An 18,982-nucleotide genomic window follows, 5' to 3' on the forward strand; every position below is an offset into this window, starting at 1 on the left:
GAAAAAGTGCAAGTCAAAGGTGATGAGACTTAGCAAAATGCTGTGCCTCAAAGACCACAAATTACAAAACTCGATCATGCAACGCCAGCCACCCAAACAGGGAAATTTAGACCTTCACCTCCAACAGCAGGAAAGTGGAAGGACCTTCGCACCTCACAGATTTGATCCCTGCAAACAGAAAATCAATGAATCTGAGCAACTAAAACCAAATTAATAGTTAATATACAAAAAGAATGACACTATCGTGTTCACCATTCCATCAACACCTGGATACGATGCCTTTGAGCTAGCTAACTCTAGAATCTAGACACTGCCTCAACTAAATATACAAATATACACACTCCGTGGCATTTGAGAGAGTGCTCAGACATTACATTGACCAGCTGGACTGTGATAAAAGACAGCAGGCAATTAGACGCTACCATTGACACAATGCATAAACGAGTATCCTGATTAAAGGACCAACAGTCCTAACTTCAGGTATCCAAGGACTCTACCAGATAAAGGAGCAACACATTGTCTCTTCAAAACTCAAAGCCAAGTTTGTTGCAACTTCTGGGTCTCTCCATGATATGATTGTATCTACCAAAAAAAGAATAATCCATTAGCATGCTTTTTTAAAATTAAGAAATGCATTCATTTACTGCAAAATCCTCTTCGAAATAGTAACATGTCAGTACAATGATTTCTCAACAGCACATTAGAGGTTCATCCGCCCTTCGAGCCTCCACAGCTTCTTCCTCTCATATGTATTTTAAATGTTACAAACTGTAACAAAACAAACCTGTACGTACATCCTTGAGAGGCACATATAACATCCAATGCTATTTCATGAGAATTTGAATCAGACATTCATGCTCAAAACTAAACATTTCTGGACACACTAAGCTTTTATGCTTCATTGATGCCTATCAATATATGCATATGCCACGGAGTTCCTTTATCCCGGAACAGACCCCAAAAGAATGCAACTTTCAAAAAGGGGCAAACGAAAACATTCTGCAAAGACAAACGGCATATGCTGCGATTGTGTAAAATTTTGTACAGCTACATGCACCACACATTGAACAAGCTCTACCACGTTTTCCAAATGGAAAGAACAATAAACCAACCACATGGCAAACCTCTCACACAAAATCTTATTATTACTTTGTTTAGCGAAGACAATTGCAACTGAGAATTCCTATCTGGTACGTCCGGAAAAACAGTGTGAGTACTGTCCAAAAGGACCTTTAATCTCAGTTTCAGACTATTAAACTGACGATTACACAACTCTCTTCATTCGTAAATCTTTCATCTCCACAAATAGTGCACATGCCTTAAGATCAAGCTAGGCTTTAGCAACTGTGAGCAGCGTATGTCCAGCTAGTGAGAAAACAAAATTAGTGAAACTTTGGCACAATATTTTTAAAGGTATGTTGCAGGACACACCACTAAGTAGTAAGAGCAATATAGTTCAATATAAAGGTTACCCTGTTTAGACAAGCAGATCAAACAAGACAATAACCATTTGGTTCTTTAGAGCTAGTGATGCTCCTATCAAAGAGAAGCAAGAAATATGTGCACACATCAGAAAAGGTCAGGTTTCATGAAAGCAGAAAAGCTTACTCTGTGGAGTGAAGTGCTAAGCCAACATCAAAACCTGACAACAAGTTTATAGACCTACCTTCTGCTCGGCGATAAATATCCTCTGCTGAAATGCGATGCACTAGTAAAGTTGTGTTGTCCTCCTCATCAAGAACAACCAGGCCTGCAGCCTCTGACCGCTGTGACATTCCAAAATAGTAAAGAAAAGGTTTCCATTGCTCACATATTTGTGGTTGATACATTTGTACTTACCTCCAAATATTCTACCGAGACATGGCCAGTGCCTTTGTCATCCCATCTTCCCTCATCGTTCAGCCTGTACACCTTGGCCCGCTGCACAAAATTGAAAGATCATGGTAACTACCAGTACTACCTCATGGGCTATTCGGCATCAAAGTACTCTCAGAAGTATAAAATCAGTAAGTTTTTGGAGCCTTTTGCCCAGGATGAGAATAAATGTAATGGGCCCAACAAACGGAACAGTGGAGAATCAAGAATAGACACTCAAAAGGAAGACCAAAGCAAACACTGTTGCCAGATTGAAAGAATTACCTTCATGCAAAATCACAGCGAAACTCCTTGCTAAAATATGCTCAAATAGATCCCTTCCATTACTTAAAAAGTGCTCCACAGGGTTGAATCAAACAGGAGGCCTGTACTGCCAGCAGAGGTCGTTCTCCACCATAATGAAAAATTTTGACCACCAAAGACTAACGAAGGCCTAAAGCGACATCTCACTTCACCTTCACCCCCCCCCCCCCCCCCCCCCCCCCCCCCCCCGCATAGCTCCCCTGGATGCCATCATACTGTCTTCTGAGAATGTGGATTACTACAGAAGACATGAACGGTCAATGTGGCTGCTCTGCCTGCCCCTCAACAGCTCAGAAGCCCCGAGCCCTCTCTCCATCATATATACCAAGATAAACCAGGATAAGCCCAGATTCATCTTTAACGGAAACTGCAAGGTATAGAAGCATAGTGACAACCCGAGACGGAAATGGAAAAATGGGACTTTCGGAGTTTCGACCAAGGTCAAAACGGTTAAGAAACGAGGTTTTTTTTATTTATTGAAAAAAAAACAATATAATACTTAAATTAAGAAGCCTAGAAAGATAAGTGAAAAAAACTACTCAAATGTCAAAAAACTAAGCAAAAAGTGACCAAGTCATAAGTGAAGACTCAAGAGCCATAACATGTCTAGTATCCAAACCCATAAATCACCGCAATACAAAAAGATAGGGTCATAAACATAAAGATAAGCAATCCATTGAGCCAAGCCCAACATAGTCATCTAATGGAACTATTGATTCTCAAGAATGCGAGTCTTGAAACATTAGACATCTGCCCTCAACTATTTTTGGGGATTTTTTTTTCACTCAAGAAACTCTGTTTCTTCCAATCCGAAACTCCCAAGAACATCCGTTACGTTTCTTGGGGCAAGAAACGGCGTTTCGTGTCACTATGTAAAAGAAGTCACCCACAAGACAATATAACCATCAGCTCCATCATACATAGTATTGAGCCCCATCTCCATCTTCCATATCATTGACTAAATACTTCATCCCCACAATGTTAGCCATGCACAATAGCGGGTAGCGTCTAGATATCCATACAAGATACAACATTAAATACACACTATCACCCACATGAGCATATATCAACAAAAGTCTACATAGTTTCTTTCATGGCTGTAGGGATGCACGACAGGTCTACCATCATGAAAAGAGGGCACTGGGAGTGAAGCCTGAAAGAGATGGGACCAAAGATGAATGAAGTTTTAGCAACACCCCGGCACAAGGTTACAATGACACCCTTAACAAGCAAGACCAACTTACACAGTGAGGATTATGTTGGATAAGAAGACTTCTATATCATGCCACTTGAGGGGTGAGATGTTCTCTTGGGGATGCTCTGGCACCACAAGAATAGTATAATAGTGGATTCTCTAGCTAGAAAGCTCGAATTGAAGAATAGTAAGGAGAGGAACTTGAGGTGCTTGCTACCCAAAAATAGGAGGTAGCTGACTTGGCAACCAAAAAATAGCAGGTGGTTGACTAGGCGATTCAAAAATAGAACGTGAATGATTCAACAATCCAAAAATAGCACGTAGTTGATGCAATGTGCAGCGGAAGTGATTTATGGTGATGACTCGGGATGAGAGTGCGTACTCAAGCTTCCTTTTATTTCATGAGGAGAGACGTGCAATAGACTAGAGAGAGAAGAGAGAATGATATTGTGAGTGAAGGTTCTGTGAGTGATAGAGAGAGAAGACTAACACCGGATGGGGTCCAGGACCCCCCTCCAAGGGCCCCCCTCTCTGCCACTAGAGAGGTATTTGCTTAAGACTGCACAAATGTCACGATTGTGACTGTGTTAACAGCAATACATCTACTCCTAGTCGCAGATACGCGAAGTGCCATGCCAAGGAGGATCCCTACGCTTGGATGGTCACACCCCTTCGCCCAAGAGACGTGTCTCTTCGCCAAAAGGCACACTCCTTCGCTCTACGGGTGCGACTCTTCGCCCAATGGTTGCAGCTCTTCGCCGAAAGGATGTGTCTTTACGTCTAAAGTCATGTCTCTTCACCAAGAGACATGTCTTTTCATTTATGTCTCTTCGTCTCCTATATAAGGAGCCCTTGTATCAAACATTCAACCAATCAAACACAGAGTCTTCTAAGTCTTGTCTCGAGTACAGTTCAAGTTTCTTAAGTCTTAATCATGAGTTTAAGTACTTAATTAAGGATTAGCACCTAGAATCCTTACAGTGGTATGAGAGAAAAAAAAATTCCCGAGACCCTATGGTTGTGAGCCTCTCACCCTGGACGCTATACTCTACCCCACCTTCCCGGCGTTGTATGGAATCGGAAGAACAGTGGCTTACGCACACATCTCGACATGAGGTAACATAAATTACTTATATTCTCGTATTAAAATATATAAAACAGTCAACCAGAAACAGTAGCATGGCTGTGTGCATACGTGATTCGTGTGCTGCTGTATGGATAAGAGCAGAAGTGTGTGCCTTTTCAAGTGATAAGATGTACCTGTGAGTACTTGTGAGCACCCCTTGGCGGACTTCCTGCTCCGACAGGCTGAAATTTATGCGGGCTGCTTTGCACCCCTTCGCCGGTGTCTCTTCGTTGGTGACCCTCCGCATGGTACAACTCACCCAAAGGGCACCCTTCTCAAGGGACATAATCAGCGCAGCAAGCCAGATAGCACCCTTTCGTCACAAAACGCTACGCCAGGCAATAAAGAAGGCTGCGATGAAATTTCTGCCCAACCAGCGTACGATTTTTTAAAAGCCAGCGCTGAAGTTAATAATAGGGCCACCCTTTAAAATTTTAAAGGGCATTGGCCGGTCACCCAATTAATTTAAGTGGGCACCCATTGGGTACCTAATATTTTTATTGAAAAAAAGCCAAACCCAGCGATGCCAAAGTCTCACGCTGCTCCACCTCTCCGCCCCTCCAGCATTGATTCTTTGCTTCTCTCCTGCGCGCAGTCAGAACTGCACCCATGACTGACAAGGAATTCCACGTAACCAACCCTTATCTTTCATATATAGATGAAGTTCCCGAAGAAGCCGTACCGGCGAATCCTCTCCCTATAACGGAGCTTCCGCAAGTGCTCCCGTCCCAGAACCTGTTCACAAAACCTGCTCCTGCACTTGTTCGAGTTCCTTTTTGAGGCGTAACCATGCCAAATTCCCAGGATGGAGGTGGTCAATTAGACGATGCCCTTACTCTTATCAAGGAGCAGATGGCCACACTTTCCATAAGCCTCGCATCACTTCACACTCGCTTGGATGAGATGCACACGGAAAACATTTCTCGAAGTCGACCTGTTGCTTCTTGAACTACTAATGCAGCATGTTCAACACATTCTTCCGAAGCTTCAGTGGACGAACCAAACGAACCAGATCCAACTGAAGAGGTAGACAATCGCGAACTTCAATTACTTTACAAAATTTTTAATGTTGCATAGAAGAAGAAGCTTGATGTTAAATTGCCGGAACCATACACTGGTCGCCGCGACAAGCGCGTGCTGGACCAATGGCTGTTCAAAATGGAGATTTACTTATCGAACACAGACTTGGTCGAGAGTAAAAAAGTTGCACTCGCTAGTTCTCTGCTCAAGGACACAGCGTTTCTTTGGTGGCAACGACGGGTTGCTGATGGTAAACACACACCTTCTTGGGATAAATTCCGGCGTGCTATTCGCAAGACATTCGAACCTGCCAATACGGATTTTCATGTCCGGTCCTCTCTTCGCCGCCTGAGCCAGACAGGTTCCTTGGCCGCGTACATCACAGAGTTCCAAAGACTAACTCTGGAGATAGAGACTCTCACTCCCTCTGATAAACTTCACCACTTGATCGTGGTAAAGGACGTGATTTTTCTCAAGATCGGCATTCTAATACTCTGCAAGGCTCTTCGTCAAATGGATCTTTGACTTCAAAGAAGGAAGGATTATGTACAATTTGCAGTGGTGACCATAGATGGTATCAATGTCCAAAGAGACCAAATCCGTCTAATTTGAAAAGAAATTCCAACGCGGAAACATCATCGAATTTTGAACAACCAGATTCTGCTAAGGATAAAGGAAAATCAGTGGTCAATACGATTCGTGTCTCCGAGGATACGAGTATTCTTATGAAGCATGCTCGGTGCAATTCTTCAGTTTTGGAGCCTCTCTCAAAACAAGTTTTGAGCCTTCTTGGACTACTCAATGGTCGCTACATCAATATTTTGGTGGACAGCGGATGCTTGAATAATTTCGCCAGCACTCACATAGTTCAACAACTTGGCTTACCAACTCAGAAGACATCTCACTTATATGATGTGGAATTAGCAGATGGATCAATTTTGACTTGTGATCAGACAGTTCGACAGTTACAGTTCGAGATTCAAACTTATGTAGATCAATTGGATTTCGAAGTCATGCCTTTATCTTATTACGACATGATTCTTGGTCAGCATTGGTTATTCCAATATGATCCAACAATTAGCTTTCGAGGAAATACTATCAATTTGTTCAAAGATGGACGTGAATTGACTTTACACGGGCTTTCTCATGCAGAAAGAGTGATTCAAGCCTTACGTGTACAAGTCAAACAGCATGATACAGTGGATTATGAAATGAATATGATCCCTAATGCAGATGCAGATATTATTATTGATGAATTTTTAAATTCATTAACTTCTCCCGAATCAGTTGATGAAGACAAAGATAAAGATATAGTTAAAGATTCCGAGTCTGAAGACGACTATGCTTTCTTTGATTCTTAATTGGATGATGATATGCCAATTACAAGTCATGAAGTTACAGTTCCAGAAGATGATTCTGAAGAATTTTGGGATTCATTATTGGAAGATGATTACAGTCTCAAGCCAAAATCCTCTCCAGTGATTACTAAAGTTGAAGTTACCCCATCTAAAGAGTACCTTAAGAAGATTTTCTCCTCCCCAAAATATTTCGCAGTTACTGGAAGATTTTGAACCAGAAATCTTACATCACACGAAGGATTTTGAAGATCAACCTCTTGTTACAGTCAACCTGATTAAGCCAGATTCCTCTAAAAAGTCTTTGAACAATGCAATGATATGGGACTTAGCAGTCAAAGAAAAAAGGTTTTGCAAGAAGCAAAGGTTCAAGAAAAAGGCTTTTGATAACTCAAAGATTGAAGATTTTCGAAGATTCAATGTTTTTCCAAAGGTCTATCAACATCAGAAGTCATTTCTTTCACACGGGCTCTCATTTTAAATGGGAGGGAATGTCACGATTGTGACTATGTTAACAGCAATACATCTACTCCTAGTTGCAGATACGCGAAGTGCCATGCCAAGGAGGACCCCTGCGCTTGGATGGTCACACCCCTTCGCCCAAGAGACGTGTCTCTTCGCCAAAAGCCACACTCCTTCGACGACTCGTCACACCCCTTCGCTCTACGGGTGCGACTCTTCGCCCAATGGTTGCAGCTCTTCGCCGAAAGGATGTGTCTTTACGTCTAAAGTCGTGTCTCTTCACCAAGAGACGTGTCTTTTTATTTATGTCTCTTCGTGTCCTATATAAAGAGCCCTTGTATCACACATTCAATCAATCAAATACAGAGTCTACTAAGCCTTGTCTCGAGTACATTTCAAGTTTCTTAAATCTTAATCATGAGTTTAAATACTTAATTAAGGATTAGCACCTAGAATCCTTACAACAAATGTTGATACAATGGATCTAGATGCTGAGATGCATATGGGATCTGGCTACTGATGCTTGGACCTAAAGGCTAAGGGCTGAAAATGCAAAACGGTAGGCTGAAATCTGCAATGCTTGATTTGCTTCCAAAACGCTACTGATGATGGGAGTCTTGCTAGCACTAAGGGTAATGATGGGCTGATGGCTGAAATCTGCAAGGCTTGGGAGGCAACGTCATAATGTTCTAATGCTAGCAAAACGCTAGGGCTGGCTGCTCCCATAAGGGGTACTGACTTGATGATTAAGTGGTGAACCCTTTATAGGGAATGCATGGTGAGGTAGGGCAATCCTCCATAAAATCCCAGGACTAGGTCTCCGATGGCTAATATGTCACTTATTGATAAAATAGGGCATTATTAATAAGAGGTGCTTCGTATGCAGGGAAATTACCTAGGCTTGGTACTATGCTACTACTTGGGAACACTCCCCACTGCCTACATCTAGCAGACACTCGTTGTGCTCATGTGCAATCAGAGGGTATACAACTATGCTAAAATGCCTCAACATGTACGTCCGTCATACAAGCTCACAAGGCTGCCAAAACACTTCCTCGTATGCATATGCACTATGTTAAGCATATAAACAACTATACTACAATCATCGATTTGCCTCGTATGTAAATTGCCAACTTGCCATTCTTCCTTGCTTCTTCATCTTTAGCCAATTCTAATGATCTATTCAGCTCTAGTGGAGTAGCTCTTTCACTATCTGCGCCTTTGTCCCTTTGAGTGAATTTTTTTGCTTCATTACCGCTACTTTGTCATATTTGTCCATGTATGTGACCTTTGCTTGTGTGCCTTTCACTATGATTGAGCAGGGGTCTCCTACACCCACAAACAACACTCCCTTGCTGAGTTGTGCTCTGCAAAAATGTATGTCCAAGATTCTCTACAATGTCTCCCCTATCCTAGCGTAGGGGGAGCCCGCCAATCCTTACTTCATTCTTGATATTCTCCAATCTTTCCTTCTCTTTTAACCATTGGTATGACTTCATTCACAAAGTATTCTAACCTGAATAAGTATACATTCAGTGTGTGTGTGTGTGTGTAAGAGAAATGAAATGAAATGTTATATTAACGTCTTCAAAAGGCCAAAATGACCTATGAGATGAGATGAGAGAGAGAGAGAGAGAGAGAGAGATGTTGGGTTAAAGGCCTAAATAACCCCTTTTTGTACATTTTTATACTTTATCCAGGTTCAATATGAACGTGGACACATTTTTTTAAAGCCACTTATAATAAAAGTGGGAAAACCCAAAACTCACTTATTGAGTTTTCCCCAAAAACGTACGAGCTCTCTATCTTCCTACTTCGATCCCTAGCGCTTCCTCTTGTTGCACTCCGCTCCCTGCTTCTTGCCCCAATCCTGCACTACATCGCGACGCGCACCTACCGGTACCCTCTGCTTCGCGCTTTCAACTAGTATCAGAGGCCCAGGGTTTCAAAACAGCTCTGCGCAGTCTGCTAGACACCGAGTTAATATTGCTCTCCCGCGATCAACTTCGCTTCCATCGCGAAGCCCCTTGCTTCCAAGATCAAAAAGGTCACCAAAACTGCCAAAACAGACTGTTTTTAGGTCAAATCAGGTGATTTACAGCGTATTACGCGTCAAAACAGCAATACGCAGGTGTACCAAAGTTGTGGGATCACATGTAGTGATGTTTGTCGCAACAACTTGAGTGAAAAGCCGAGTATAGGTGCTTGAAATTGCACTTTTCAGCTAAAATTGCAGATTTGGACAGATTCATGTAAAGAAATTGTGATCTATCGTATGCAAAGTCTTGTGGTTGCTCCTATTTGCTGAAATTTTCAGCTTATTGCATCTCTCTTGTATACACACTTGTGGTTGAATTAAGATGGCTTGTTCCTCTTCTGCATCTAGCACTAAAAGTTTGATGGAAATCAAACAATTCGATGGTCAAGGCTTCGATCTTTGGCAAGAACGCATGCAAGGTATCGTTTTCTTAAAGAATTGTGAAGATGCATTGGAAGAGAATAAGCCGCAACGTTTGTCTGACGAAGAGTGGGCCAAGTTAAATAAAAAGGCTATGGCCTACATCAAAATGGCTATCAATGATGACATTTTTACGGAGATCAAGCGTTTGGACTCTGCTTATGCAATATGGCAGAAGCTAAAGTCCAATTATGAAAACACAACGCCTGTGAACCAGGTGTATTTGATGCGAAAGATGGTGAACATACAGCTTGATGACTCGAAGTCAACTTTTGAGCATTTGAGTGCTCTTACAAGTGTGTTCAGTCAGTTGCAGGACAGTGGGCTTCAACAATTCGATGATAAGCTGAAAGCTATTTTCTTGCTTATGACATTGCCAGATACTTGGAAAACCTTGGTTGTCTCCTTGAGCAACAGTCCCACCCTCACGTATGACGGTGTGAGAGGGTCTATTCTCAATGAAGAGATTAGACGCAAGTCTAGTGGGGAAGGTGGCAATTCTGCCTACAATGCAAGAGGTAGAAATCAAAAGCATGATGCGGGTAATACGACTCAAAATAAAAGAGCAAGACAAAGGATAAGGATGCCACTTGTTATCAATGTGGCAGAAAGGGTCACAAGAAACCCGATTGCAGGTATTTCAAGAAAGAGCAGGAAAGGAAGAAGGAAACGCAAGAAAAGAAGAAGAAAAATGAGAAGAAAGGGGAAAAATCAACAGGTGATTCCTCTAGGGATATTGAGAATGCGGCTTCATACCCCTCAAATTTGGTGATAGCTAATACAAAAGACATGCTTATCTCGAAGAAAGATGTCATTGATGCATTGCTTAGTCCTAATGATGGCCTATCCCAGTCTTGGATAGTGGATTTTTGTGCTTCATTCCATGTGACTCTATCTTTGGAGTGTTTTGTTACTGCAGGCAATTATGGCAAGGTGTACCTTGGTGATAGTTTTTCTTGCAATATTGAGGGAATGGGTACTATGCTTTGGCTCTTAACAATGGTCAAGAGCTTGTGTTGAATGATGTAAAGTTTGTACTATGCATTAAGAAAAGTTTGCTATCCGTTGGCCAATTGAATGCACATGGTTATACAACCATTTTTGCTGGGGGTTCATGGAAGTTGCTTGAGGGCTATATGCATGTTCCAAAAGGGTCTAAAAGAGATACTTTGTACTATTTACGATGCAAAGCTTTGCCTAGCAAGTTTCTTGTTGTTGCTGAAGTTGTTTCACACACGGAATTGTGGTATAAGAGACTTGGCCATATGAGCCAAAAGGGTATTGATGTGCTTTCCTCTTTGAAGAGGGTTGATGTAAAAGGTAAAAACTTGGATTTTTGTAACGATTGTCTTTATGGAAGGAAAAAGAAATCTTCTTATTACTCTGGTGTCTCTCGCAAAGCTAATCCTCTTGATCTTATTCACTCCGATGTATGCACTATGCCTGTTAAGTCTTTTGGTGGTGCATTATATTTTGTTACATTCATTGATGACTGTACTAGGAAAGGATGGGTGCATTTGTTGAAAAGTAAGAGTGAGACTTTTAATGTTTTTAAGAAGTTTCATGCTTTTGTCACGACGCAAAAGAGTACTAAGCTTAAATGTCTTAGATCTGATAATGGGGGAGAGTATGTATCTGCTGAATTTCAACATTTTTGTGATGAAAATGGGATAAAAAGGGAGTTGACATCCCCTTACAATCCGTCTTCTAATGGTGTGGCTGAGAGGTATAATCGTACTTTATGCGAGAGAGTGCGTTGCATGTTGTCCACCGCTAATCTTTCCTAAGAGTTTTGGGAGGAGGCATTGAAAACTGCAGTTCATATTTGCAATCGCTCTCCTAATAGTACGTTGAAAAATGACATTCCAGAGGAGGTTTGGTCTAGCAAACTTGCCACTTATGATCATTTGAGAATATTTGGCTGCGAAGCTTTTGTTCATGTACACAATGACTTGAAAACAAAGCTTGATATGAAGTCCATTAAAGGAGTCTTCCTAGGTTATGGGGAAGAAGGTGAAATGGGCTATAGAGTGTGGGTACCATAGTTTAGAAAGGTAGTACACAGCCGAGATGTAGAGTTCAATGAGGTAAAATTGCTTAAGAATGCTACAAAATCTGATGCTGACAAGAAAACAATCAAATTTCAGCCTTCCGTGCCACCCATTGATGTTGAAAAAGAGCCTCATGATGCATTACTGCAAGCTGAAATTGATAATCAGCCCGTTAACCTTGAGCAAGAAGAGGTACGACATGATATTGATGCTCCTAATGAGGATGGACAGCCACCTGGATTGGCTGAAAATGATTTTCAGCATCATGATAGAGCTGAAAATGAGTTGCCTTATGATGTAGAACCGTTGCTTGAGAACGTAGATCATTGGGTGCGCAGGTCTACTCGTTTGAGAAGGCAACCGCAGAGATTTAACCCCCCTTTAAATCATGTAAAGTTGACAGATGAGGGTGAACCTCTTACATATAAAGAGGCCAAATCATGTGAGTCAAGCAGTAAGTGGGAGCTTGCAATGCAAGAGGAAATGAAATCCTTGTATGCAAATGATACTTGGGATCTTGTGCCATTGCCTAAAGGGAGAAAGGCTCTTCCTAACAAATGGGTCTACAAGATTAAGACTGTTGATGAAAAACCCAAGAACAAGGCAAGATTGGTTGCAAAAGGATATGCATAGAAAGGAGGCATTGATTTTCAAGAAATCTTTTCCCCTGTTGTAAAGCTTACGACTTTACGTGTCCTTTTTGCTCTCGTTGCGGTGCTTGATTTAGAATTGAATCAAATGGACGTAAAGACAACGTTTTTGCATGGTGACATTGAACAGGACATATACATGGAAGGTTTTGTAGTTCCTACACGTGAGGAACTTGTATGTAAACTGAAAAGGGCTTTGTATGGTTTGAGACAATCATCACGGCAGTGGTATAAGAAGTTTGACACTTTTATGTTGTCTCAAGGCTTTAAACGCAGCCATACAGATCATTGCTTGTATACAAAAAGGGATGAAGATGGTAGTCCCATCATACTTGTTCTCTATGTTGATGACATTCTGCTTGCCGGGAAACATAGACTAGTCTTGATGCTCTGAAACGTAAGCTAAATCCGGCATTTGCTATGAAGGAATTGGGTGATGGAGAGCATATTTTGGGCATGCATATTAAAAGAGATAGAAAACTGAAATTATTGTTTTTATCTCAAGAAAGGTGCATTGCAAAAGTACTTGACAGGTTTAATATGGCTAATACTAAGCCTCTTGAAGTACCTTTACCTCCATACACTAAGCTTAGCAAGGCAAATTGCCCAAAGAATGACATGCCATTGAAAGCAATGAAGAAAATCCCTTATGCATCAGCTTGTGGTTCTCTTATGTATGCTATGGTTGCCACTCGTGCGGACATTGCTTATGCAGTGAGAGTTGTTAGTCGATACATGTCGAATCCTGGCAAAGCGCGATCATCAATCCGGTAGCTCGCTACTGCTGCTTGCACCCGCCCCCTCTCCCCCCCTTCGCCATCGCCCTCACTCACACCCTCGCGCTGCTCTCCCACCTTGTCCATCTCGCGCTGCCCCCGCTGCTGCCCACTTCCCTGGCAGCCCGCTCCCCCCGCTGCTGCTCGCTGCCCGGCCAGCCCGTAGGCGTTCCCGTTGTCAATCACGCCCGCCCGCCCGCCCCCTCCCACTGTCCACCCCCCTCGCCTACTTTTTACCGTAAGCCTTCTCCCTCTCCATTCTTGCTTGACGGGCGTCGCTAGCACCATCAACGGGCTCGATCCAGCAGGTCCTCCGCCTCCTTTTTACCAGTAGCAAACACAGATGGCGGCTCATGCTCCACCGCAGAGGGACTCCAATGAAGCCCCCTCGCCCAACCCCGCTGAGCCCATTATTCGACTTGCTCTATCATCGACAGAGCAAGCAAGCCTAGCCGGAGAGGTAGAGCGCTTTGCAGGCGACTTCTGTCATCTACAAGATTCTCGGCATCAGACCTAGAAGAGGAGAGCTGCGTAACCTTCTCCACGCCCGCCTTCTTGCCGAGGTGGGCAAGATCTTGGACATCCAGATCCTCGGACGAGGCTACTATCGCATCGAGTTTGAGACCTCCGAGATGGCGTCCAAGATCATCGCCACGAGCCCCTTGACCATCCGAGCAGTTCGAGCCCACTTTCGAGAGTGGAGACATGGTTTTGACCCTGCATCAGATATGTTGGTAGAGGAGGCAGACATTCCCATCTCTGTCTGCTTTCCTGGTTTGCGAATGGAGTACCTACCACTTTTGTCCAGGATGGGCTCACCGATTGGGACCGTCCTAGAGACACCTCGCACGGCAGCCTTGGTAGCTGCCAAGGCGACCGGCATTCCCTCAGTTCGCGTTCTGGTTAGGGATACTCACACTCTCCCGAAGGTCATCCTCCTTCCTCGAGTGAGTGGGGGTTGGTTTAGACAGAGCGTGGAGTATTCGGGCCTCCCGAACCAGTGCTTCATTTGTCCATAGATGGACCATCTTGCGAAGGCCTATCCACGGAGGAGGCCCCGACCTACACCACAGACTCATCGCCAGCCTGCAACGGGTGGCCAGCAACCACAAGCAGACACACAGAGCACACAGGCAGAGCCACCCTCCGAGCCTGGGGCTCCAGCGGAGGAGGGATGGCAGCACGTTCGTGGTCGGCAACCCCTCCTCCCCTCGAGTTCCCTCCCTCCACATCAGCCTCCCCTCCGCCTCCTGTTCCCGCCGCCTCTCCCCCTCCTCCCCATTCTTTTGCAGACCCCCCTGCCCCTCCTCCCCCCCCGCTCCAGTTCCACAGTCGACTCAGGGGACAGGGCCATCTCCGGCTGCTAAGAGATCTCTTGGCAGCGCCTTTGCCACGAGTTGCTTGGTGAGAGAGGGACTGCCTTTCTAACGACCCCCTCTACATGTACAAACTTCTCCCTTTGCAGCACTCCCTCGAGGGCTGACGAGCTTTGACATTCGGCACCGATGGGACTTCTTTGCCTACGACTTTACACGCTTTCTCGATGACTCCTCTTCAGACCTTGAGGCAGCGTGCTTCAGGGCTGTTCCTTGCAGCCAGGGGGTTAGAGGCCTTGGACTCAGCAGTTGGCTTCTCTTTTCCCCTTTGCGGCAAGGACCAGACTGAGTGGACCTTCGACTCAGTGTTGAAGTGGCTGCATACACAGACCCTAGAGTTCTCTCATCACATGGGAGACCTAGGAGTTACAGACATGCTTTTTACTCTGTGGCCATTGGCCAAGTTTGCGGTGATTCCTCCAGATGCAGCAGGATGTAGACACATTATGGTTCACTTCTTTGCTGATACTCAGTGCTCTCCATGCTATGTATACATTCATGAGGACTCCTGGACAAAGGAGGTTGCTTTACGTACGGCCCGGGCTACTTGGGCTTGGACTAGACACTCTCTGCAGTCACACCTAACTAGAGGACGCTCGGATGCATATTACTCCCCATCCAAGCCAGCCTCGAAGATAGCACGTTTAGCTGCTCTTTCTCGCTCCCTATGAGGATCGTCTCATGGAACGTACAGGGATTAGGTGGGCCCCAGTTTCAGCGGCAGAGGGGTCGATTGCGTCAGGAGCTTCAGTGTTGCCTTGTGGGAGGAGAGATTGATCTCCTTATGCTACAGGAGCATCATCTATGTGAGAGCCGCATTAGACGATGTGGTCAGCTCTTGCGTGGACGATATGATACTTTTTGGTCAGCTGCTTTTGGACCTGGAGGCATCCGGGGTGGGGTATGTATGACTATTGCGGATTCCTTGCAGCAGGCCATTGTGGGCAAAGGGATTATTGTAACAGGCAGGGCTAAGTGGATCACTATGGAGGTTTAGGGTTGCATTGTGGGCTTCCTAAACATATATGCGCCCAATGTGGCGAGTGCACGAGCAGTTTCGGTCACAGATTGTCGAGTCTCTGCCGCAAGCAGAGCAGTGGTGCATTGGGGGTGACTTCAACATGTTGGAGGACCCTTCTAACAGGATTGTGGTAGCCACGCTACTGTGCAGGGAGTTGAGGTGGCAGCTTGGGAGAGGTTTTGTATGCTCTGAGGGTTTCGGATGTGTGGCAGCACTCTAGCTTTGTGAGGCCCCCAGACAGCCTGGCCTTCTCTCGTTCCGACCGTAGAGTGGGAGGAGTGAATCTATCGCGGATAGATCGCTTCTACACTAGTGACTTGTTATGTGACTTGGGTGGGACAGTCGACGTTCTGGCAGGGACTTCCTTCTCGGACCATGCACCAATGATCCTCACAGTGACAGATAGGCAGAGGCGGGGGAGCACGATGCTACGCATCCTTGAGAGGGTCTTGCTGGACTCTGCACTCAGAGCGAGTTGAGGCTCTTTGGACAGAGAGACATGCAGGATTCTCCTGCTGACAGATGTAGCCTCGGGACTAGCTTAGCTTAGTCGTTTCTTTGTCCAGGAGTCCTTGACTCTGCACTCAGAGAGCGAGTGGAGGCTCTTTGGACAGAGAGCTTGGACATGCAGGATTCTCCTACTGATAGATGTGGCCTCGGGACTAGCTTAGCTTAGTTGTTTCTTTCTCAAGGAGTCCTTGACTCGCTTGACTGCAACGAGAGAGGAGGAGTAGCGTCTCAGACGGGGCGTTGCTTCCTTGCAGAGGATGCAGGAGCAACACCCAGACAATCCTTGGTTGGAGGAGCCGTTACAGCAAGCTCGCCAGGAGCTTGTTAGCACAGAGGAGCGGCGCCATGAGTTTGCTTTTCACCGACAGGCATCTCAATGACGCAGGTGGGTGACAGAGTGACTGGTGCTTTCTTCGAGACAGTGGGACCTCGGCATACGCATGCCATGGCCAGTCAGTTGAGGAGGCCCGACAGGTCGGTCGCTTCTGAGCCAGAGGACATGTGTGCAGTTGCTACTGACTTTTACCGTGAGTTACTTTCTGTAGAGCCTCAGTCAAAGCGTCAGGATGCATGCAGAGAACAATGTGGGCACAGATGCCTTGCCTTGTGACTCAGGAGATGCGTCAGAGACTTGAGCTTCCACTTCAGCTTGAGAAGTTGCACACGGCTCTTAGTGCACTCCCACGTGGTAGCTGCCGAGGTGAGGATGGCTTGACTCCCAGTTTTTTCTTGGAGTACTAGGACTTGCTTGGCCCAGATCTCTGTACTGCCTTCCAGTACATCTTGCACACAGGAGAGATGCCTGACAGCATGAGTGAGGGTCTGATCTACCTCATTCCCAAGGAGGGTGGCTCCTTGGATGAGATTCGACAATGACGCCCCATCACCATCCTCAACTCAGCCTACAAAATTCTTGCCAAGGCTCTTGAGTTTGAGGATCCAGCCACTTCTAGAGAGCCTTATACATGGGACTCAGATTGGTTTTGTCAAGGAGCATAGTATCCTTGACAACATCTTTACTTTTGGGAGGCTTCTGCCCTAGCGAGGCTCCGTGGTGAGGATCTAGTGATTCTTCTTCTTGATTTTGAGAAGGCCTACGACAGAGTTGACTGGGACTTTCTGGAGGGCACTCTACGTAGGATGGGCTTCTCAGATGCTTGGATGAGAGGGGTGTCAGCTTTGTACAGACGAGCACACAATCAGGTACTTTTGTCAGGAGGTAGAGGCGATCGTTTCATGCTCACACGTTCAGTTAGACAGGGCTGCCCTCTTGCCTCCTTCCTATTTCTATTTTATGCTGAGGCGATGAGCAGGTTTTTGGTGTCGTAGCAAGTTGGTCTGCGGGGCTTAGCAATTCCTATTCGGGGAGATGAGCTACTAGACACTGAATTTGCTGACGACTCAGCATTGTACTTGGACGGCCAGGAGGCCAACCTTCACAGGTGTGAGGAGGCTCTTGAGACTTTCTGTTGTGCATCTGGCGCACTGATTAACCGGAGAAAGACACTGGCTTTCTCGGTTGGTAGTGATCCTATGCACAATTGGATGCCAATGAGGGTTTCACGTGGATTCCCCTAGGGACTGCAGTTCGGTACTTGGGTTGCCAGGTTGGTCTGGACTTGTCTTCCGAGCAGCAGATTGCTCCCCTCCTCCTGTCTATCAAGAGGAAGTTGTTACACTGGAGCTCAGCACGACTTTCTTTGGCTGGCAAAGTAGTAGTGGCTAACCAGGTGTTGTTGGCGACTATGTGATACATCACTTCTTGCTAGATCTTCTCGAGTTCAGCTAGGTAGAGAGGTTGATCAGGAACTTCCTTTGGTCAGGACGTGACACTCAGATAGCTCGAACCAAAGTGGCTTGGCAGGTCATCAGTCTTCCTTGTTCACAGGGAGGGCTTCGGATCATTGACCCAGCAGAGCAGAGTAGAGCCCTTCTTGGGAAGTTCATAGTCAGAGGACTTCTTCCAGGTGAGGAGCCCTTGAAGGAGTTCTTGCTACAGTGGCTTCGTGCTAGGGTGCCTCAGGCGGGAGGCCCCCGGCGACCTACAACCAGATGGATCTTCACAGAGATGCGTAGAGTTGGTTTGAGCAGGAGACTGGAGGACCGCTTCGCTGTGAGTTTGCTTCGATCTTGGGAGCATTTGCGGCGAGGCCTGGAGCAGCGACAGCCTACTTGCACGGAGGAGGGCCTACGACAGCCCCTTGTCTGGAACCCCATGGTTAGCACTCAGAGAGGCCACTTGGTTGGTAGTCTACCTCATGTCTCATGGGGTCCCATGGCAGCGGGTCCAGCACGCTCTTTAGGTGAGTGGTTAGAGTTTTCAAGCTTGTCAGAGGAGTTGAAGGGTTTCCAGCCTACAGGGCATGAGAGGGGTGCAGAGCATGTGCCAGGACATGTCAGAGGCAGTTCCAGCTGAGTGGCTCACACCTCTCGAGCCAGTAGCACCCAAGTGGATGGGAGCCTTCACACAACTGGAGGCTCTCATCTCAGTTTGGGCTTGCTCCAAGACTGTCCCCTCCCTTTTTCTCAAGTTACAGGGTGAGGGACGCTTACAGCGAGTTGCAGTAGAGGCCCCGCAGATGGTAGTGTTGTTTTCAAAGGACATTGGAGACTGTGGGCTTGGGAGTATTGTCCACTGGCACGAGTACAGTGGGATCCTGGAGAGTGGGTTTGGAGGGACCCTTTCTCTTCTGCAGACCACCCAGGTGCCCCTTTCTTTCAGTACACTGTTCAACTAGGACGTCACATACTGGCAGCACAGAGAGAGGCTCGCCCCGCTGCAGCACCTCATTGGCAGGAGGAGG

At 45.6% G+C, this 18,982-nt stretch overlaps 1 protein-coding gene across 1 annotated transcript in view; it reads right to left on the reverse strand.

The window, feature by feature from the left end:
* The window catches only part of LOC147439639 (binding protein), a 105,663-nt gene that overhangs the window by 17,530 nt on the left and 69,151 nt on the right, over positions 1 to 18,982 (reverse strand). Inside the window, exons 2-5 of the mRNA XM_086485452.1 lie at positions 1,840 to 1,920; positions 1,667 to 1,766; positions 498 to 582; positions 119 to 168 (exon numbers count right to left, since the gene is read on the reverse strand). Coding sequence (XP_086341578.1) covers positions 119 to 168; positions 498 to 582; positions 1,667 to 1,766; positions 1,840 to 1,920 — 316 coding nt within the window. The remainder of the gene's footprint in view (positions 1 to 118; positions 169 to 497; positions 583 to 1,666; positions 1,767 to 1,839; positions 1,921 to 18,982) is intronic.

The sequence above is a fragment of the Adiantum capillus-veneris genome, chromosome 16 (genome assembly GCF_014529385.1).
Source record: "Adiantum capillus-veneris isolate H3 chromosome 16, ASM1452938v2, whole genome shotgun sequence".
Classification (NCBI taxonomy): domain Eukaryota; kingdom Viridiplantae; phylum Streptophyta; class Polypodiopsida; order Polypodiales; family Pteridaceae; genus Adiantum; species Adiantum capillus-veneris.